Raw genomic sequence first — 22,928 nt, 5'->3', positions numbered from 1 at the left:
ATTGTAGTTTCGAAAGTTTCATTTTCAGTTATGTTACGTGCTGTGGCTTTGGCTGTACTTTTTGAGCTGAGAAGGGAGGGAAACTTTACAGACTTCCTTCTGTATTAATTGATGTAGATACACCGTACGTATAAAAGGCTACTGAAATTCAGAGAAACAAAAACTAAGGAAAGCAAATGAATTACAAGAAAAACAAAAGTGATGGGAAATCACAAAAGTCAAATATGTACACAGGTTGAAAGATGAAGTTTTTATTTATATATTCATCATTCTGAACCCTTGACAGGGGTATACTCTACTTGCAAAATGTAGCAAATATTACACGAGATAATAAAAGCACTCCACACTCTGAGAAAGAAACGTAAAACAAAAATATAAAAATAACTGTACGTAAAAGAAAAATGAGAACATTTGAAGAAAAATCGTTAACACAGATTTTATGTCTCAACATGCTAATGTATGTCAATTTTTCAAATCATTTAGTAAAAAGTGATTTCGGAAGCCACAGTTTCTGCAATAACTTTGTCATGGCCTGCTTCTACTGCCTTGTGTCACTAAACCTTATATCTTATTTCGCTCCCTTAGAAGCAGATGAATTCTTGTTGCTAGGAAGCTGTGAATTATTTTCTCCTGTACACTGTGGCAGGCTGGGAAAACTACTTTCTCCTCCACTGACGCAACCACAGAAGTGGCTACATCAGAGAGCAACAATTCACCTGAGAGTAACATCTTTTTGTTTGCTTCTCAACTACACCTCTGCCTTTTGAAATACAAACAAAACCTCACTTGCTGGCTCAATAAGTGAGGTCTCTAAAGGATTTTAGTTGTAAAAGCACGTTCACAGACATACAGACATTTTCTCTAGACACTATTGGGCTCCCCTCGAAAAATTTGCAAAGTTCGTGACGCTTCATAACTTGCCTAACAGTGTGACCACATAAATAGTAGAGAGACTGGTGCTCACCATCACACACAGCATTACGAAGGGGGCCATCAACTTCCTCGGAACACTTATCCTCATCTTCACTTAGCGATTCCCCCATTAATTTTATTTTCATTATTATCTGTGACAGTAATAAAGATCAGAGAAAGAGCAATAACCCTCAGTGCCAATTTCTACTCTTGTGGTGCTGGTATAGAACTTTTGAACCTGACCACTGAAAACAGATTTTCTAAGGATCTTTTGTAAATCTACTCGACAGCAAAAATTTAAATTTATTCTCATTCAGGAATGTGTCCTAAAATTCCAAAATACTGGCAGTTATCAAAACTACGCCAGACTGAATTGGTTTCCAGGCACTGTTCAGGCCAATTTCCAAGTTGTCAAATAATCACAGTGTCCTAAAGATGGCAGAGAGCCTCACTGTATGTTTGTTCATCATAACAACTCAGAGCCATAACTGGAGCTCTGGATGTCATGAGGCAAGACCACTCACGAACGTGCTTTAGAAATCGTGCTGTGGTTAAAGTATTTTGCTGCGGTTTCTCTGTCTAGACAGCATACTCACTGGCTGCTGCAGTCTCGCTGTTAATTAGGGCAGTAGCCGAGCCAACTTTCATTTTCTCGTAATTGTTTGGCCTCAGACACCCCTCACACAGTTCTGGTACCAGTTTAAGACTTAAACCACTGCCTACCTCAAGCCACTGTTATACACGATTTATATGTACCTCATTACAAGGCAGATCACGTTCCTCGACAACATTTTGTGAAAAGAAGACTGATTGCCCATTGACTAACTGAATCCTCATACTTTTCAAAATGTGTGGTGAATCTGTGAGGAAAATTAGTTTCCTATTATTATCACAAGGATACTGGCAGAAACTAATTCTGAAAACCTTTCGACAACAATTCCAAATTCTCGCCATTCAGCTCGATTGTGCCCTGCCGTATCTGACACGATGCAGTGAACATTGTACGAATGCCCGAGATTCTCTAATAATGTTTATAATGATGTCTTTGACATGAGAACTGGAAAAAAGATGGCCATGTGTAATGGTAAAATGGCTCTAAGCACTATTGGACCTAACATCTGAGGTCACCAGTCCCTGTAATGGTAACCTATGATTTCTTTCCATCTTGAGGTGGTACCACCCAGCATAAAAACTAATGCATGAGAAGCTGTAGTTGTTGCAAGGGCAAGATTTGATGGAGGTATGGTATGATTACCAATGATGCAGCCATTGCTTCAATCATATTCGAATGATGGATTGACACTAAACTCATCCGTCACGAGAACACTATGTTTCTCCCCTGATAACATGTGCCGAAGCTTGACTTTCAGCGAGCTTATGAGCTCCCTCAGCACAACAGGCCTAAATTTTACATTCTGTAGCGAACATATCGGGGTTCTGTCTGAAGGAAACGGAAGTTTATTTTCCAGCAGGACTTTGTACCCTATACCACCACAAGCTAGTCTAATTTTCAGCCCTTCCTGCAGCGTTTCCCCTTTGTTAATATTGCAAACTGATCTGCGCCGAATAAACCGTGCACACCGGCAAGGAGGTTGTCTTTAGTAAAAGGCACAAAAGAAGAGAGGTTGAGTTTTCAGTTTAAAACTTCAATTTCAGCATGAAGCTGTTTTACTCGGTTCTTCAGGGTGGTGACTTCATCTTCTATTGGGTCCATGTTCTCTGCAGGACTGATGCCATTGGTCACATTTGAAGGCTCTCCAACCTATGAAACACAGATTTGCAATATTACAATCTTCAAAAATAAAAAGCATTTAACACTATAATATGTTTTTAAGTAGCCAGGGATTGTTTCCCAGTATGCTATCATACGTGATTTACAGCTACATAAGGTGACAAAATGTTAGTTTCGAAGCACAGAAGCAAATTATGACAATCTGGGTCGTATTATTCCAGGTGTGTGCTTACTACTATGAAATGCAAAATTAATGCCATATACTAAAGTGAAATTGTAGATGAGCAATTATACTGAATTCACAACAACACTTCAATCACAACAGAGCATGTCAGGCTTGAACATAAAAATTATAATAGCTGTGGGACCAGTGGTACTTTCTGATGTGGGTTGTAGTGGGGATTACAGTTAAGTGCAAGTAAACATTATTTGCAATAAATGATTAAATTATCCCGTCCAAACCTAACCACAAGATTAGGTATCTTAGCACCTGTTGTGGCACATATTGCCAATAAACGCAAAGCTCTGATTACAAAGTTTTAAAAACATGAATGGTAAGGGGAAACTTAAGTAAACTTTAACCAGCTGTGGTAACAAATCAAAGCATCTATTTTCGCATTTAGGTATAATGTTTAACTGTACATTAGAAGTACAGTATATACCGTATCCAGTGGCAAGCAGTAGAACGATATAGCAGAAAGGAATGAGGAAAGACATTACCATTTCTTTCACCAGATACCAATACAAGTGGACTGTGTACGTAAGATATGTGGTCCTGTTCACTAAATTACCTTGTGGCAAAGTATTTTGTTCCCTCCATCAACAGACCCTGGACATGCCAGTTTGAAAAATATACAGCTGTTGTGAATGAAATATTTGAATCTGTTTCTGTACACAACTCAGGATTAAAATGAGAGTATGAAACAATTTCTGAAGATGAAACTCTGGGCCACATATTTACTACAACTTTTAGAAAGGTATATGCTTATTGTACTCAATTGACAAAGCATTCCTATGACAAGTTCTACGATACAGGTACGCCTAGTGTCTGCAAGCATAATGCTGTGAAGGGAAATTTTGTGTGTCCTTCAGATTAAAATAACTAATGTGAACTGCTAGCAGTCACACAAGATTTTCAGAGTGTCATCACAATTCAGCAGCAAGCGACAGCATGACGTGTAAAAAGCTATTGATGCACTGAATGTTATTTTCGAGTTACCTGTATCCTCAGTACGTTTCTCTAGTAGGCCAACAGATTTCCTCTCAGCAGTAGCTTTACGTACCATTGGTGGCTTACGGTAACAGAATATGGTTGGCACAGCATTTGGTTTAAGTTTTTCCACTCCATCAGCTCTGTTGGCTTCAAACTGGTCTGGAGTGAAGTGAGTCTGGTAAACAGAAACAGTACTATCAGCCAATTTAAATACAAACGTTGTGATATAAAAATTTCAAAACTATTCATTATAGCAGTAGTTTATAATATAAAATATATGAAACAGCAATATCAATAGAACCGAGCACACATTCCTCATAACTACACGAAGTGCAAGAAGCTCAGAGGATCATGAATTAGGTACGGTAGCTATACAGAAACACTGCAACATTGATCAGTCTCTCAGCTTCTACCTGCAAACTAATTGAAAAAAAATTTCATTTTACATGAGAGAACTAACATCTTTCAGGTAATGTATTGTATATTCATTCAAGTTTATTTTTCATAAGATTCATATTTCCTGTGTAGGTTTACGTTTGCTGTGTAACAACAAGTATTGTACGATGGGCATATTGTAGGCCTACCTAGTATTGCCATCTGAGACTGCCGATTGTACAAGAAGCTGTATTAAAAGAAGTAATTAAAATATCCTGTACTGTTAAGATTGACGTTGCAATTCAGCTATGCTTTTCTTTTCATTTATTTCAATGATTGTTAAAAGGGTAGGCTTACACTGTTAAAAGCAAACAATAGGCAATTTGGAAAAGAACATCACTATCACACCAATTATTTTCACAAAACTTACTGGAAATGATACATTGTTAATTCGTCTTTAAAGAACAGTTAGCCATAGTACCTTAATTTTCGGAGGATGCAACAACGTACTCTAAAACATCCAAATGTTGCATTTTCCATCTTCCACAGTTGGGCCTACACACTGAATATGCAACAAAAAACAACGTTTAGCTATTTTGTCTTTTGTGCTGCAAAAAATACGCCCTTACAGCAGTCTGTACATTACAGATCTACTAGAAACGAACCATTTTCACTACTTTTGGTAAAAATTGGCTTGAAATCGACGTACCTTTTAAAAACAATCTTGGCGACTTTAGGCTAACCACGTATAACGATGCACCAAATCTGATCACGAAGTAAGTCAAAAAACAGCAAGTTTATTACACAGTGAGTCTTAAGCCCTAAGATGATTTGTGCTGATCAATACAAACTGTGCTTACTGCACACCAGCTAGAGTCTCTTGTGGGTTGCCAGTTGGTTCTGCTGATTTTCATCAGATTCTGCTGAGTTTCATCAGCTATATTCTCCTCCTTGTTGCATCTCTCCCTTCCGAAGGAATCCTGTACAGTTCTCCTCCCTTTTTGCCTCGAAACAAACAGCCGAAAGCACAGCACTGAGGCATTATTCTACTTAAAACTTCGAAAATACACAACGAGTCCCATGCTTCACACACAATGCTCGGGCCAACGATGGTTTCTAATGTCATGTGATGCGGTCTCTGCCAATCCCGAGATGCGAACGGCAACCAATGCAGGGATATAGGATGGCCGTGCTTTCCTTTATACAGAGCTTTACTACTTCTGTAAACATGCCACAAATCCAGAGCAGCAAAGTGGAGTGCACCTAAACTGACCTTGCTCCCAACTTCGGACTTTCTAGCAAAACGACTTCCTCGTGGAAGAACAAATAGGTATGTTTTAAACCCTCAACTATATGAGCAGGTGGAATCGACAAAGTTTCACAAGTCGGAAGATGGTATGAGACTTGTAGGTGGGACAGATTCTGTAAGGATTCAACGTTCACATTTTGCATTATAAACAACACACGTATATCCTACAGCAGCCTCGAAATAAATTCTCAAACTTGCACAGTTAGGTGCTAATCATTGGTTGGTTGTTTGAGGTTTAAGGGACCAAACAGCAAGGTCATCAGTCCCTTGTTTCAAATGTGGTCCGCTAATGTGACATCTCAGGAAAGTCAGAACAATAAAAGGGAAAAGGCTAAAAACATAAAGGGGCAGTCATGTTGTCAATGGTAAAAACAAAATGAGGGAAGTCAGCAAGAGAACGAACCCAACACTATGCTGAAGCAGCATAGGCAAGACCACCTGTGGCTTAAAAGGTACAACAGCTAGAATGTAGAAAGTACGTATGGGAAAAGCAGACTAACCAAGCCTTAAAAAAAAGGGTAAAAACAGAGGAAAAGGGGAAAAAAAGAGGATTTTGGTCAGGGAATCTCCAAGCACTGCTTGCAGTGGGAGACACCCAAACACTCACCACCCTGCCCCAATACCAGAGAGAGATTAAAAACCTTAAAACTGAGAATAAAAACCACTTTCCCAGAGGAAACCGAGAACCAGAGAGACCATCTGGGAATCGTCAGCCAGCATCAAAGGTAAAGCGTGGGGGAGTCTGTACTTAGCACGCAGAGCCAAAAGAAGGGGGCATTCAACCAAAATGTGGGCTACCGACTGGAAGGCTCCACAACCACAAAGTGGGGGTGGCTCATCACGCAAAAGAAAACCACGGGTCAGCCTGCTATGGACAATGCGGAGACGACACAGTGTGGTCAAGTCCTTTCAGGAGAGGCGGAAGGAAGAATGCCACGGGCCTGGTGTCACCTTATTCGCACGAAGTTTATTAGACAGGGGAGTAGCCTCCCAAGAATTGGCCCATGACTGTGTGAAGTGGGATTTGATATGAAGCCGTAAATCCACTGCAGGAGGGGTTACAGAAAACGGGGGCTAAGTGATTGCTGTCCCAGCCAAACGATCAGCGAGCTCATTACCCGGGATACCCACACGGCCAGGGACCCAAAGGAAGTCAACGGAACAAGCAGCACGGTGAATATCAGCGAGATGGTCACGGATGGCAGAGACCGAGGGATGGTGCGAAAACACCGGTCAATAGCAAGAAGGCCACTCATTGAGTCCGTGCATAACAAAATGCAGTTGTGTTGAGACTGTTTAATAAAGGTAAGGGCCTGGGAAATTGCCATCAATTCCGCAGTAAACACCCCACATGTAGGTGGTAGCAGATGATTTTCCGTTCCGACAGAGGACGTGAAGGCATATCCCACATGATCAGCAGATTTAGAGCCATCAGTGTAAAAAACAACAGCATCCCAAAACTCCCATAAAATTTAGCGGAAAAAGGAACGGAACACCACCAGGGGGGATGGAATCTTTCGGACCTCGGCGGAGATCCATCCGAATTCGAGGCCGAGGAACTAACCAAGGGGGGTGGAGGGGAGGGAGCGAGGAAGGCAGGACAAAGAAGGAAGCTGAAAATCACGGCGAAGAGACGCAAGGTGCAGCCCAGCCGGTAAACCCACCCGAGGGCGGGAGTCGGGTGGGCGACGTCCATGGTCTGGAAACAGGATAGAATAGGAGGGATGAGTGGGAGAGGAACGGATAGTGAGTGCATAAGACACCAGAAGCTGGGACTGCCGAACAGAAAGGGGGGGGATCCCAGCTTCAACCAGGAGACTACCAACAGGGCTAGTAGGGAAGGCACCGGTGGCCAAACGGATAGCACGATGGTGGACCGGATCCAGCACGTGCAGTGTGGAAGCAGCAGCTGAACCATAAACTTGACAACCACAGTCCAAGCGAGACAGAACTAGAGCACGATAAAGACAGAGGAGGAGGGAACGGTCCGCACCCCAAGAGGAGTGGGCAAGGAAGCGAAGGACATTGAGTTTACGGAAACATCCTACCTTCAGGTGTCTGATATGGGGCAGCCAAGTGAGCTTGTTGTCAAAAAGAAGACCCAGGAAACGAAACTGTGGGACCGCAGGCAATCTTTGTGCAGCGAGATAGAGCTCTGGATCAGGGTGGATCGTAGCACGGCGACAGAAGTGGACCACCCGGGATTTTAGAGGAGAGAATTGGAACCCATGTGAGAGGGTCCATGCAGAGGCACGCCGTATAGCTCCCTGGAGCTGCCGCTCTGCAGATGCCATTGAAGAGGAACTAATCCAAATGCAGAAATCATCCACATACAGGGCAGGGGCGACCAAAGGACCGACAGAGGCCACAAGTCCATCGATAGCAATGAGGAAAAGGACACTCAAGACAGAACCCTGCGGGATGCCCGTCTCCTGGGTCCGTGGAGAACTAAAAACAGTACCAACTCGAACTCTGAACGACCGACGGAACAGAAACTGGCGGATAAAAATCGGGAGTGGGCCACGAAGACCCCACTGATGAAGGGTAAGTAAGATGTGATGGCGCCAGGCCGTGTCATAGGCCTTGCGAAGGTCAAAAAACACTGCATCCAAATGGCGGCGCTGGGAAAAAGCCTGCCGAACTGCGGATTCCGAGCGAAGTAAATGATCGATCGGAGACCGTCCCTCTTGAAAGCCACACTGGTAAGGGGACAACAGATCCCGAGATTCGAGGACCCAATTGAGCCGACGGGCTACCATCCGTTCGAGTAACTTACAAACAACATCGGTCAAACTAATTGGCCGATAGCTGTCAACAGATAGGGGGTTCTTACCAGGCTTAAGGACTGGAACCACAATGCTATCCCTCCACTGAGAAGGAAAGTCACCCTGAAGCCAGATACGGTTAAACACCCGAAGAAGATGTTGCCGTTGTGGAGCACTGAGACGTTGAAGCAGTTGGTTATGAACGGAATCTGGGCCGGGGGCCGCATCATGAGAAGAAGATAGAGCAGAAAGAAATTCCCATTCCGTAAAAGGTTCGTTGTAAGATTCTGACTCACAAGGGGTGAAGCATAAGGTGAGAGCTTCAGCCCACTGTTTCAAGTGAAGAAAAGCAGCCGGATAGGAGGCTGACGCTGATGCCACAGCAAAATGGGTCGCAAGATGTTCTGCAAGAACTAACGGGTCCTTATAAAGGCCATCTGGGAGGTGAAGGCCTGGGAGGGTCGAGTGCCGATGGCAACCTTGGAGACAGCGAAGTGTAACCCATACCCGTGACAGGGGGACAGTAGAACCAAGGGAAGAAACGAATCGTTCCCAACATATCCGCTTGCTCTGTTTGATTAAATAACGGGCTTTAGCGCAGAGGCGTTTAAACGTAGTAAGGCTGGCTACGGATGGGTGCCTCTTAAGGTGTTGCAAAGCTCGACGGCGATCACGGATGGCGATGGCAATGGCAATGGCAATGGCCGTACTCCGCCACGGGACTTGCCGGCGACGATATGGTCCAGATGAGCGCGGGACAGCAAGGCTAGCAGCGCGAACAATCGCATCAGACACGTCACGTAGGACGTCATCAATACAACCCGACAAAGAGGGAGAAAACTCAACCTGTGCAGTGTATAGAGGTCAATCGGCGCGTCGGAAAGACCGACGAGGTAACCTGTCCATCGGGGAGCAGGAAGGGAGCGAGATAATCGACAGGAAATGGTCACTGTCACAAAGGTCGTCGTGTGGCAACCAGTGTAATGAAGGGAGGAGAGAGGGAGAAGAAAGAGAAAGATCAATGGCAGAAAAGGTACCATGACCCGCACTGAAATGAGTAGGGCAGCCATCATTAAGAAGGCACAGGTCGTGGTCTGCAATAAATTGGTCTAGAAGAAGACCTCGTCTAGAGGGAAAGGCACTGCCCCACAAAGGATGATGAGCATTAAAATCCCCAAGGAGGAGGAAGTTCCTGAAGAAGGGCAGTTAAGGCAGCAGGTGTAAGAGTCCTGTCAGGAGGGAGATAAAGATTGGAAACTGTGACCACAGAGTCTAGGTGGACCCTAACAGCAACCACTTCCAATGTAGTTTGAAGAGGAATCCACGTGCTAGCAATGTCTGTTCGGACCGACATACAAACGCCACCAGAAGCCTGCAGGGGTCCGACCTGATTTCGACAGAAAACACGGAACCCACGGAGGGTCAGTGAGTGAGAATCAGTAAAATGAGATTCCTGGAGAACCACACAAGCTGCAGAGTAAGACGAAAGAAGGGATTTCAATTCCGGAAGGTGACGATAGTATCCATTAGAATTCCATTGCAGAACCACAGAACGATGATTTAAATGGGGACTGAACACGCTAAAGCCAGTCATACCGCCAGGTCCCAACCCGTCACCGCCAAGGAGGGGGCGACACCCGTGAAAGACAGGTCAGAATCCGGTTGTGAAGTCGGGGGAGGGACCTCCGGTGACACCAGAGGCTCTTTGTCCCGGGACTTATGTTTCTTCTTCTTTTCAGGCTGGGATCGAGGGGGGCTGTGTGGCATAAAGGAGCCAGCTGCAGCAAGATCGGGAACAGAAAGAGACTGGGCGACCTGGGGGCCGACAGACTGCGGCTCTCGCGGTCGTCACGCGGCAGCAGACGTTTGGCCTGGAAGGTGCCGGGAAGGGGCATCCCGGGAGAGGCGCCCTCGACCGGCAGACGCCGAAGAAGCGGGACACTTCTCCGGCTGGGGAGGGGGAGCAGCGCCCAGAGGAGAAGGTGTGGGAGTCGCAGGGGAGGGGGGAGGAGAGGGGTCCGGGATGGGGGTAAGGAAGGGGGAGGAAGGGGTGAAGATGTAACTAAAGCGTAACTAGATGTCATGGACACAGGGTGAAGATGTGTATATTTCTTATGGGCCTCTCTGTAGGTTAAACGATCGAGGGACTTATACTCCTGTATCTTCTTTTCCTTCTTATATACTGGGCAATCTGGTGAACGTGGAGAATGACTACCGTGACAATTTACACACACAGGAGGGGGAACACAGGGACTCCCCTCCCGGAGTGGATGTCCACAGTCACCACAGAGAGGGGCCTGTGAACAGCGGGAACACATGTGTCCAAAACGCAAGCACTTAAAACACCTCATAGGAGGTGGGATGTACGGCTTCACATCACATCGATCAACCGTAATCTTAACTTTCTCAGGGAGGGTATCCCCTTCAAAGAGCAGGATAAAGGCACAAGTAGCAATGCGATTGTCTTTAGGACCCTTCTGGACACGCCGAACAAAGTGAACACCCCGCCGTCCGAGATTGTCCCGAAGTTCCTCGTCAGTTTGAAGGATGAGGTCCCTGTGAAAAATCACACCTTGTACCATATTTAGAGACTGGTGGGGGGTAATGGACACAGGAATTGTGCCAAGATGGGTACAGGCACGAAGGGCCGCAGACTGGGCAGCTGAAGCAGTTTTGACGAGCAACGAACCCGACCGCATCTCGCTCAGGGAGTGCACTTCGCCAAACTTGTCTTCAATGTGTTCCACAAAGAATAAAGGTTTTACACTGGTGAAAGTACCCCCATCAGTCCTTGTGCAAACTAGATAACGGGGGAAAGGTTTCGCCCCGAGCCGATGGGCCTGACCCTCTTCCCAGGGGGTAGCCACGGAAGGGAGGGCCGAAGGGGCAGGAGAAGCAGCACTCGAAGAGTCAGTTCCACGCAGAGAGACGGCCGCAGAAGAACTGCCAGAGTTTTGGACCCGTATGCGTTTCATCTGCATAGCGTCTGCCCTGATACCACCCACTCCTATCAGGGGCTCTCCCCACGGGCGCCACCCAGCCACAGCAAGGGCTGTCTGGCACGGCGGCCATTGCCGGGAGTTCCGATGCTCCGGGACGACGAGCAACCACTCCAAGGCATGCATGAGGAGGTCACAGCTCAGGTATCAGAAGTGTGATCCCTGTGTGTTCAGGGGGCGCAACCAAAAGGGTACATAGCGACCCCACCACACGGGCTGGCTACCGTGCTGGCTATGCACCCTAGCATCGGACAACGACGTGAAAGAAAAGGTGGAATGTACTAGGAGGGCGCACGTCGGAGACACTAGGTAAGGTGCTCTTCCCCAAATGGCTCACACTACGGAAGAGAAATTTTGTAATGGAGGTCAAACCCCAGAGGGGGAGCAAGGAATGCCAAAAGGAGGAGATGATTACGCAACAAAGCCGGAGTGTAAAACCAACAGAACCAGGAGGATAGCGGGGGCCAACATAAGCAAGGACACCAATAGAGGGAGAGGAGAGGGCGAGGGGAAAGGAGTAAGGAGGGGAAGGGGAAGGAAATGCAGCCCTGGGGAAAGAAGGCCGCAATAGCTCGGGGCCCCGTGCTCTCCACGCACGTATCCACAAAAGAGTTGTGGACCCCCCTGCAGGGGGGTGCTAATCATTTTCAATTGTTTGCGCCAGCTGTATGCTACCATCAAAACATGAATTTCTATAAGAGCGTCAGGTAACTCTAAATAGCAAGGCAACTTCATTAACTCTATTGAACGTAATCCCAGTTTATCAGTTACTATTTGCAACTTACTAAAACGGTTTTTGCCCCTACATTTTGTACAAGTTAACTGCATGCATGTACTCTTCAGTCATTTATGTACCATTTAGATTGCGGATTCTTTCTGGCATTCCGAAATAAGTGTCTCGCATGTAGTATATGTCGATATGCATTCTGGCACCCAGCTGTTGGTGACTGTGTGTATACAGTAGGCTTGTAACACATAACTGAGATATTTCGTGATCTTAATTCGAGATGGAAGTGTCCGTAAAAGTAGTGAAGATGGGAACAGCACTTCATCCAGAAATGTCATCCAACCTTGCTATGTGACTCAGCATTTATTGTGTCACAGTGAAAACTTCATATGCCTCTTCACTTCTGGTGCCACAGTATCTTTATTTCTCAGATAAGTTTCCATATTTTCATAGCTATCTTTTGACCTATTAAGTGAAACAACCTGTAACTCATAGCAGTAAGACTGAGCAGTGATTTTAATAATCACCAGCAGTAGGAATGTAAAGATTACGCGATTCAATTAATCTTCTCCACCTCTTTGTTTATTGCTGTTTGGATATTTCAGACTACATATAATTTATAGAAAAGCAATTTTTCCATCTGCTAGTACTGCTGCCGCTCCGAGTTATAGAATGATAGCTATTAGAATTTCATGTGTGCATTTATTGACATGGAGATACTAGGTAATTAATTTTTTGTCTACATCACCCAGAACACCGAACAGGCTACTGTGTCTAAATCGTACCGAATGGGGAGGAGCAGTGGATGAAACACTGGAATCTTATTCAGAAGACAACGATTCAGAGCCACGTCCAGCCATCCTGATTTATCATTCCCCTAAATCACTTCAGCAAAATGCTGGCATAGTTCCTTTCAAATTGCATGGCCTTATTTCCTTCACCATCTTTCGCTAATCTGAGCTTTTAATCCATCAATAGAGACTTCATTGTTGCTTCTGGATGAATCAGACTGAACAGTGGAAAAGCTATTGTCACCACAAACCACGTGGAACCAGGAGGGCATGCTACACCCTGGTCTTTGACATCAACAAAATAGAACAAGACTGAAGTCGGCTATGTTAGTGCAGTGCAATTACTTGATGTTACCCTGAAACAAAACGATAAAGGTGGTGTTGTGGGCAGTTTCATAAAATATCTGACAACATTTTTTGAAAGCAATTAAAAGGCACAGAGTAAGAACACTGTAGCACATCAATAAATTTGGTGTATTTTACACGTGTGTGCGCATGCTATTTAAAGAAATATTAATTTCTATCCTGGAAAGAAACTAAATCCTCATTACTTCCTGAGAGAACTGAATGTGTACGTTTTCACAACACTTGACTGTGTTCGAAATGACTACTGTCAGTGACTGTAATTGTGCAGCTCTGTACTCGCTCCCCCACGAACCACGGACCTTGCCGTCAGCGGGAAGGCTCGAGTGGCTCAGCGATACAGATGGCCGTACCGTAGGTGCAACCACAATGGGAGGGTATCTGTTGAGACAACAGACAAACGTGTGGTTCCTGAAGAGGGGCAGCAGGTTTTTCAGTAGTTGCAGGGGCAACAGTCTGGATGACTGACTGAACCAGCCTTGTGACATCAAGCTAAATGGCTTTGCTGTGCTTGTACTGCAAACAGCTGAAAGCAAAGGGTAACTACAGCTGTAAGTTTTCCTGAGGGCATCCAGCTTTACTGTACAGTTAAATAATGATGGTGTCCTCTTGGATAAAATATTATAGATGCAAAATATTTCCTCATTTGGATCTCCGGACAGGGACTACTCAGGAAGGTGTCAGTATCAGGAGAAACAAAACTGGGGTTCTACATTTCGGAGCGTTGAATGTCAGATCCCTGAATTGGGCAGTTACGTTAGAAAATTTGAAAAGGGAAATGGATGGGTTGAAGTTACATATAGTGGAAATTAGTGAAGTTCGGTGGCAGAAGAAACAGGTCTTCTGCTGATGTGAATACAGGGTTATAAATACAAAATCAAATAGGGGTAATGCAGCAGTAGGTTTAATAATGAATAAAAAAATTGGAACGTGGATAAGCTACTACAAACAGTATAGTGAAGATCTATCACAGTAGTACAAGTTTATATGCCAACTAGCTCTGCAGATGAAGCGATTGAAGAAATCGCTCAGAGAGATAAGGGAGACCAAAATTTTATAGTCCATAGGGACTGGAATATGGTAGAAGGCAAAGGAAGCGAAGGAAATGTAGTAGGTGGATTCTGACTGGGTGTAAGAAATGAAAGAGGAAGCCACCTGGTAGAGTTTTGTACAGAGCATTACTTAGCCATTGCCAACACTTGGTTTAATCATGGAAGAAGGTTGTACATGTTGAAGAGAGTTGGTGACACTGGAAGGTTTCAGATTGATTATGTAACGGTAAGACAGATTTGGGAACCAGGATTTAAATTGTACGACATTTCCAGGGGCAGATGTGGACTCTGACCACAATTTAATGGTTATGAACTATAGGTTAAAACTACAGAAACTGCAAAAGGTAGGAATTTAAGGAAGTGGGACCTGGATACACTGAAAGAACCATACTTTGTAGAGACTTTGAGAGACAGCATTAGAGAACAATTGACAAGAACACAAGAAAGGAATACAGGAGATGAAGAATGGGTGGCTCTGAGAGATGAAATAGCGTAGCAAGCAGAGAATCAAGTAGGCTGAAAGATGAGGGCTAGTAGAAATCTTGGGGTAACATAAGAAATATTGAATTTAACTGATGAAAGGAGAAAATATAAAAATTCAGCAAATGGAGCAGGTAAAAAGGAACACAAACATTTCAAAAATGAGATCAACAGGAAGTGCAACATTGCTAAGCAAGAATGGCTAGATGACAACTGTAAGGCCGTAGAAGCATAAATCAATGGGGATAAGATGGATGTCACCTACGGGAAAATTAAAGAGGCTTTTGGAGAAAATGGAACCACTTGTATGAATGTCAGGAGCTCAGATGGAAAATCAGTTCTAAGCAAAGAAGGGGAAGGTGGAAGGAGTATAGAGGGTCTGTACAAGGGCGATGTACTTTAGGGCAGTATTATGGAAAAGGAAAAGGGCATAGATGAAGATGAGAAGGCAGATACGATACTGTGTGAAGAGGTCGACATAGCACTGAAAGACGCAAGTCCAAACATGGTCCCGGGAGTAGACAAAATTCCATTAGAACTACTGACGGCCTTGGGAGAGCCAGCCATGACAAAACTCTCACCTCGTGGGCAAGATATATGACACACCCGAAATACCCTCAGACATCAAGGAGAAAATAATAATCCAAATTCCAAAGAAAGCAGGTGCTCACAGGTGTGAAAATATCAAACTATCAGTTTAATAAGACACTGTTGCAAAACAGACGTAGGGAAAAACTGAAGACGATGACCTCAGAGAAAATCAGTTTGGATTCTGTAGAAATGTAGGAACATGCAAGCCATTACTGATCCTACGACTTATCTTAGAAGCTAGGTTAAGAAAAAGCAAACCTACGTTTATAGCAACTGTAGACTAAGAGGAAGCTTTTAACAATGTTGACTGGAACATGTTCCTTCATATTCTGAAGGTGGCAGGCATAAGATACAGGAAGCATAAGGCTATTTACAAATTTTACTTAAACAGGATGGCAGTTACAAGAGTCAAGGGGCACAAATGGGAAGCAGTGATTGGGAAGGAAGTGTGACAGTGTTGTAGCTGATCTTCAATGTAATTCAATCTGTACATTGTGCAAGCAGTAAAGGAAACAAAAGAAAAATTTGGAGAAGACATTAAAATCCAGTGAAAAGAAATAAAAAACTTGAGGTTTGCCGATGACATTGCAATTTTGGCAAAGACTCAAAGAACTTGTAAGAACAGTTGAAGGGAATGGACTGTGTCTTGAAACGAGGATATGAGATGAACATCAACAAAAGCACAACGAGGAAAATGGAATGTAGTGGAATTAAATCAGGTGATGCTGAGGTAATTAGATTAGATGACACACTTAAAGGAGTAGAGGAGTTTTGCTGTTTGGGCAGCGGAATAATGATGATCAAAGTAGAGAGCATATAAAATCAGACCATGATAATTCTGTGCACACCATATCTCACAGTCTTCGGACTGGCCAGATTTTTTGTGAGATGGTAGTACAGAAGTGGTGGTGGTGGTGGTGGCAGTATCATCAACCGCAGTTGATGAAACCAAAACCCCAACATCTACAGCTAAAACTACGAAAATTGGAATCAATCATTTCCCTTACATCAACCACAACTATTGATACCAAAAAACCAACGCCTACAACTACAAAAACTAAAACCAAAACCAAAACCACAATACCTCAAAAATCTAAGTATCAAAATCTCTACATAAATTAAAACACATTCAACACACTACGAATATACAAAACATCACAACTCATAAAGAGCAGACAATAAAATAAAAAAAATTACTTACAACATGCACGCACACACACATGTCCATACCTAATAACAAAAGCCACACAATAACTTAAACATCTTACCGCACCACAAACGGCAAACCAAAAACACCTAACGTAAATGCCAAACACACAAACAAAAAAAATTAATTGATAACACACTGAAAAATCTTCCAAACCTTACATCGTGAACTACAAACACTGGCAACGACTTCACACACCTTCCACCACACCCACCGTCAAACGCAACAAGACGACACCGACAGACACAACCGACACAAACACCGCGTCGTAATGACCCTGCACACAGCCACACCCTTATGCCAGGGATCAAACCAGGTGCCGATGCTTCCACTCAGCCTCGAAAGCACAATGTGTGATAATTAAATTGCTAAAATTTTACATAAGTAACAAATTGGTTTGGGGATCCAGAGATGGAGGATGAAAGGAGTGACAGAAGAAGAGCGGAATTTTGGTTATGCCAGAGCTAAACGTTTGTCAGGTTACCATCTGTTGCATGTTATAACCAACTAGGTTGTGGTGGGGGCCAAACTGTTCTGTCATTTTAACTGGACCTAATGAGTCAAATACTCATTTAGAAAATATCAATGAAACGTGCAAATTACTAAATTCGCCGTAAATATTAGGTGGTATGAGAGAGAGAGAGAGAGAGAGAGAGAGAGAGAGAGAGAGAGAGAGAGAGAGAGAGAGAGAGAATATAACGAAGATGACGGATGTCGTTGTATATGTTGTTAATTGCGATAGAGTCAGTTTGTTTTCTTCGGTATTTCTGGGTCTGCAGTGTTTGAAGGATGCCCGATTTTCTGCCCAATATTGTTGTGCGTGGTGAATGATATGTTTATGTCTTTTCCTATTAAGACGTTGGCAGTCTGACATGGTGCTGCATGGGAGATCTTATTTTATGTATGTTTTTGTGCTGTGATTCTTTTGCAATCATTGAGTTTTTCAGGGACTCTACTGCACTGGTAATTTATTATTTCAATTTCTTGTTTACATATATCTTCAGAGTGTTGTAATTGGATTGCTGTTCCTGCAGACAACATACCAGAATGCTGCGATTTTCAGGCTGTGGGATGACGAAAGGAGTTGTGGGTGTTGTAGATTTACAATAAATTAGTTATTTTATTTGCACATTTGGATTTATGTTCAGGTTTTAGTCAGTGACCTCCACATGGACGAGTTCTAAATAGTGATTTGTTTCTTCACATGGAGTTACTCAAGTTACCCTAGAATCCTAACACAAGACACACCTCGTATTAATACAAATAAATCCAACTGACAACTGAAATATTTGTCTGGACTATAGCGAGATATGGAAGTGAAACATGGACAATAAACAGCTTAGACAAGAGTTGAATAGTAGCTGTTTAAATGTAGTGCTGCAGAAGAATGCTGAAGATTAGTGGGTAGACAATCATCAGCGAAGAGGTATTTGCTTTTGAACAAAATCCCACACATACAATATTGTTTTATATTACCAGCTCGATGTTCATGAAGATCTGCCAACTCTGACCAGCAACATGTCTCATTCCAGTTCAATAGTGTGGCGGATCCCAAAACTATTCGCAACAAATGAAATAAAACAATGAGGTATTGATGTGCCACTTCTACACTGTAACAATTAGTTTATCACTTGCAGACCCGCAAATAAAATTCTCCCGTGAAAATAATGGAGGAGGTCATAATCGATAAAGAGGGATATAATTTCGGAGGAGAAAAATTTATGGCACCACCTGTCTAAAAAGTACAATCAGGGTAACAGGAAATATCATGAGACATAAAGTAACAGTTAATTGGATAACGGAGGGAAGTGTCGGCAGTAAAAATTTTGGAGAGAGAGACAAAGCCTCAAATGCAGTAGGTAGGTTGACATGTATGTAGTTTGCAGTAGTTATTCAGACATGAAGAGGCTTGTACACGAGAGACTGGATTGGAGATACGTACAAAACCAGTCTCGAAGGTCACGACCACAACAATATCCGTGCAGCAGTAATGACGCTACGAAAAGCTGTCAGACTGATCACAGGCAAGAAAACCTGCAAGCTGGCTGACCCTCTTGGAATTCCAACCATGTGTTTGTTCTTGCCCAGTTTGTGTCTTATTTTCCTTTTCTGATCATGAGTCAGGAGTCCAACTGCAGCCTTTGGGGCCGCTAAATTCACATACATCTACTATGCCTCAAAAAACTTCAACAGCTGTTACATTCCTTCAAATAACAAAGCTTATACAGAAGTCACAAATGCACAAAGCCACCGAGAGAGGATCAGAGAGTCTAGAATGATTTTTGGACTTGGTTAACTTAAGTAGTTGTAACAAGTTACAGCAGAGTACGGAAGCTGATGTGGAAGAAATACAAGCAGTAACAGCGCACTCTAATGTGGAGGTTTTGCAGTGCCACAGCCAGCCGTGAGTAAACGCAGCAGTCAGCTGTGTCATCGGGGTGCTGAGTGAACTGCTGTCGACTGGACCAATGTCTCGTGTGTGACGTTACTGTCGCTCCAATTGGCAGAAGTGGATACACTAATTACAGCCTGCATCTGAATAGGGTGACGCGTAGGAAGTGAAAATAGACGAGCATCGGGTCGACAGAAGCGTCCGATCCCACGCATCGGCTTTGACCCGTGACATAAGGGTGTTGTCGTGTGTGACGTCATGATGGCGTGGAGTTTGGTTTGTGAGTGTGGCGTGTTTGTAGATGTCGTCGTGTTGTGGTTTGTTGTGCTCTCTGGTGGTATGTTCAGGGTTTTCGTTTGTGTGGTGTAATGGGCTCAGTTCGCTTTTGCTCATTATCCAGAATTGTTCGAGTGTCTGCTGTGTTTGTAGTGGAATTCGTTTCAGTGAGTTAACGATTTTACGTGAAGGTTAATTTAGTGTTGTTCGCTGTACATCCTGTGGTAATTTTAGTAAAATTAATCGGTTGTTGTTTTTGTTCAGGAATGGATATGACGGATAAAATTAACAGTGTGCACGTCAATGGAAGTGTTCGATCCTAATGTGTGGCTGTGTATGTTGGTATTGGTATTGGCATATGTTTTTGAGCTATATAGGCCAAGGGAAGTGTCTGATCCTAATTTATGGGATCGGGAGCTGCTGTTGAGCTATATACGTCAAGGGAAGTGTCCGATTCCATATGATTTTGTGTCTAGTGGTATTTGGGGAGTTTTGTGATGTCTGTTTTTTTCGGCGTTTTGTGTGATTTTGTATGGGGGTAGGTGTCTAAATTTGTTTATATTTAGTTTGCCTCCACCCAAAAAACACCCCAATTCCCTAATCACACTAACGGGACAAGCACGGGAAATGGGGTGATTTGGGTGGGGGGGCAAACGAAATATAAACAAATTTAGACGCCTTGCGTAGCTACAACGTGTAAGTGAAGACAGCCATGCATGAATACCCACCCACCTCCCCAGGGGTCGTAACCCCTGCAACCCATACAGGATAAAGATGCTTCAGTAGCTGATTAGTGTTTTTTTGTCTTTTTTTTAAAAAAATCTCACGGGATACAACGAACAGATCAGAAAGATAAATATAATAAACTAAAACAAAAATTGGAGGAAACAGATAATTAAAATAAGTAATAAGTGTTTTTAAATTTAAAAAAAAACATCTCAGGAGATAGAATGAACAGATCAGAAAAGTAAATAAAATAAGACAAAACAGAACTGGAGACAGCCACACTCAAACCAAACTCCGCGCCGTCATGACGTCACACGACAAAACCCTTACGTCACGGGTCAAAGCCGACGCGTGGGATCGGACGCTTCTGCCGACCCCATAATGAAACCATAAATCATAAGTGAAACTTCCTAGCAGATTAAAACTGTGTGACCGACCGAGACTCGAACTCGGGACCTTTGCCTTTCGCGGGCAACTGCTCTACCATCTGAGCTACCGAAGCACGACTCACGCCCGGTACTCACAGCTTTACTTCTGCCAGTACCTCGTCTCCTACCTTCCTTTAGGTAGAGCAGTTGCCCGCGAAAGGCAAAGGTCCCGAGTTCGAGTCTCGGTCACACAGTTTTAATCTGTCAGGAAGTTTCATATCAGCGCACACTCCGTTGCAGAGTGCAAATCTCTTTCTGGATAAATCATAAGTGTTCCTATAGTATTTGAGGCAGTTGTCATTCAGCAGCAAAAAATAATATAAACAAGATGTGTAGGTTACTTAAGTTATAAAACTAATTTTTCTATTTTACGTGTTTCCTAGGGGCATATTTCAAAAACATCTTCTCTGCAATGGCCTTGCGTTCCTATAGCGGTTCACATTGACAAAAAGAGGTTGGGGCAGCAGAGGTTGGGGTATCACAAATCCGTTCCGCAGTTTTAAATGGCTCTGGAATAATGCGACTCAAATTATAGTTGGCTGATCTCATTACGTATACTGTGTATTAAAGGTGTAAAAAATTCGTAACTGTCTATTACAATTATATTTAAAAATGAAAAAGACGTTCATCTGCAAAACAACAAAAGTTTAGAAATATTACTGATAATGACAACACACACGTTCGAGTAATACACAATAATACCTTATCTATGGCATTCCACTTACAGAATTGCTTGAAAGCAATTTAATTTTTAATTTAAAAACTTAGCATCTCCTCTTTAGTAACATTCATTCCTTGGTACGTAATTTCCGTTCGGTTTAACGTATCACAATATTTTACACACATGCTGAAGCTGTAGTTGCACTTGAGATCGTTTACTGCAGTAACATCTTACACAAACAGTTGTAAAATAACGAGAAATTAAGAAATCAATTATGATATCCTCATTCCGTTTGCTTTCGTTTTGCGTTTGTCTTGTTTCGTTTTCATTCGTCACGTCCCGTGTCGATAAATTAAACACAAGGGGGGGAAAAAAAAAAAAAAAAAAAAAAAAAAAAAATATTAGAAAACCATGCTTCAGGATTTGCACACCACTAATTGAAACGTGACTGTCTTGGGGCTCAGTTATGGCATTTTTCTGTTTCCAACAACTGTACACTTATGCAAGCACCGATACTGCACGTCTGACTTTAACCTCAACAATCCACTACTAGTTACGTCAAGAACTTCAATAAGTTAAACTACTGCAGGTCTCTGCTACGTGATATACTCGTTGAGGAATCCTACATTTTCTAATCCACGTTAATGCGTGAAAATTGCACTTACTTTACACAACGCAGTTACTTTTGTATTCTGCCAGTTTGCTCTGCAGATGTTCATCAGCCGTATTATTCTTCTTGATGCATCCCTCTCTTCTTCTCTTCGTAAGTACAACTAAAAGCACAGCATTGCTGGTTTATTCAAGACGAAAATACCCAATATTTCCTATTTTAAACGAACGTGTCACGAATTACAGTCTACTGTAACCTGCGGTGATGTAAATACGGCCATCCATACTTTGCACTGAGTGACGGCAGCGACTCGACCTGCCATCTGTCTGCGGCAGTTGGTACTGCGGCCAGCAGCTCCTGCCCTCTCGCGTCTCTCCGGTGCACTACGTGCAGCCGGCCAATTGTTTTTTCCGCCATTATACCTCGTGCCGTCTTCTCCAGCCTTAGTCGCGCAACGTACCAAATTCGGAAGATTAACTTATCATAAGACCAATTAAAGGATGTTCATTCTTAGAACTGTTTCCCAAATCAATTACACATCAAAATGTGATTAAGATTCAAATAGAGCAACTCTACAGTTATGCACAAGCAAACAAACAAATAAAACTCATTTAACCTAAGGATGAATTTTGTTCATTTGTGGGAATTCTTTAATGATTATCGACTGGATGGGCAAGAACTGATATAATTAGGAGAGTGAAAATAATCTGGCTTACTCGGCAGTGTTTCCAACACAAATCGAGTATACTGAGCCTCCGATTTGTGCGAAAAAGGAAGCACTACGATTTCCAAATGTGTGTGAAATCTTATGGGACAAATCGAGTATACTGAGCCTCCGATTTGTGCGAAAAAGGAAGCACTACGATTTCCAAATGTGTGTGAAATCTTATGGGACTTAACTGCTAAGGTCGTCAGTCCCTAAGTTTCCACCCTACTTAACCTAAATTATCCTAAGGACAAGCACACGCACCCATGCCCGAGTCGGGACTCGAGCCTCCGCCGGGACCAGCCGAACAGTCCATGAGTGCAGCGCCTTAGACGGTACGATTGCGAGTTATGTATGAGACATGCCGGTGAACGTTAACTGCGAGAGCTATTCAGCACCCGAAGGTTGGTCTCATAGCTATGTTGAGATGCGTACAGCGAGCTGCTATTATGGTATAAACTACGGGAATAATACAGATGAGCAAGCTGAAATCAAATAAGAAGACTTTCAGATGCTGCTAGTTTGGTATAAACTACGGTAATAACACAGATGAGCTTGCAGAAATCATCTGACAAAAATTTCAGATACAACATATAGTGTGATTTCGTCAACC

At 43.3% G+C, this 22,928-nt stretch overlaps 1 protein-coding gene across 2 annotated transcripts; it reads right to left on the bottom strand.

The window, feature by feature from the left end:
* Positions 1 to 223: 223 nt before the first annotated feature.
* Positions 224 to 21,916, bottom strand: LOC126427137 (THAP domain-containing protein 1-like). Of its 2 annotated transcripts, none has more exons than XR_007576543.1 (3): positions 21,665 to 21,916; positions 3,864 to 4,032; positions 224 to 2,674 (listed from the first exon to the last, which is right to left on the bottom strand). XR_007576543.1 is itself a non-coding variant. In XM_050089361.1 (3 exons), the coding sequence occupies exons 1-3, from the start codon at positions 21,716 to 21,718 to the stop codon at positions 2,546 to 2,548; spliced, it is 288 nt and encodes a 95-aa protein (XP_049945318.1). In that variant the 5' UTR covers positions 21,719 to 21,916; the 3' UTR covers positions 224 to 2,545. The 2 variants fall into 2 exon arrangements, 1 of the variants encoding a protein (XP_049945318.1); XM_050089361.1 differs by having other exon boundaries at positions 3,928 to 4,032.
* Between the last annotated feature and the right edge of the window lie 1,012 nt (positions 21,917 to 22,928).

Source organism: Schistocerca serialis, chromosome 11, assembly GCF_023864345.2.
Source record: "Schistocerca serialis cubense isolate TAMUIC-IGC-003099 chromosome 11, iqSchSeri2.2, whole genome shotgun sequence".
NCBI lineage: Eukaryota > Metazoa > Arthropoda > Insecta > Orthoptera > Acrididae > Schistocerca > Schistocerca serialis.
The sequence above is the reverse complement of the archived record's forward strand: the minus strand, read 5'-3'. Positions and strand labels throughout refer to the sequence as shown.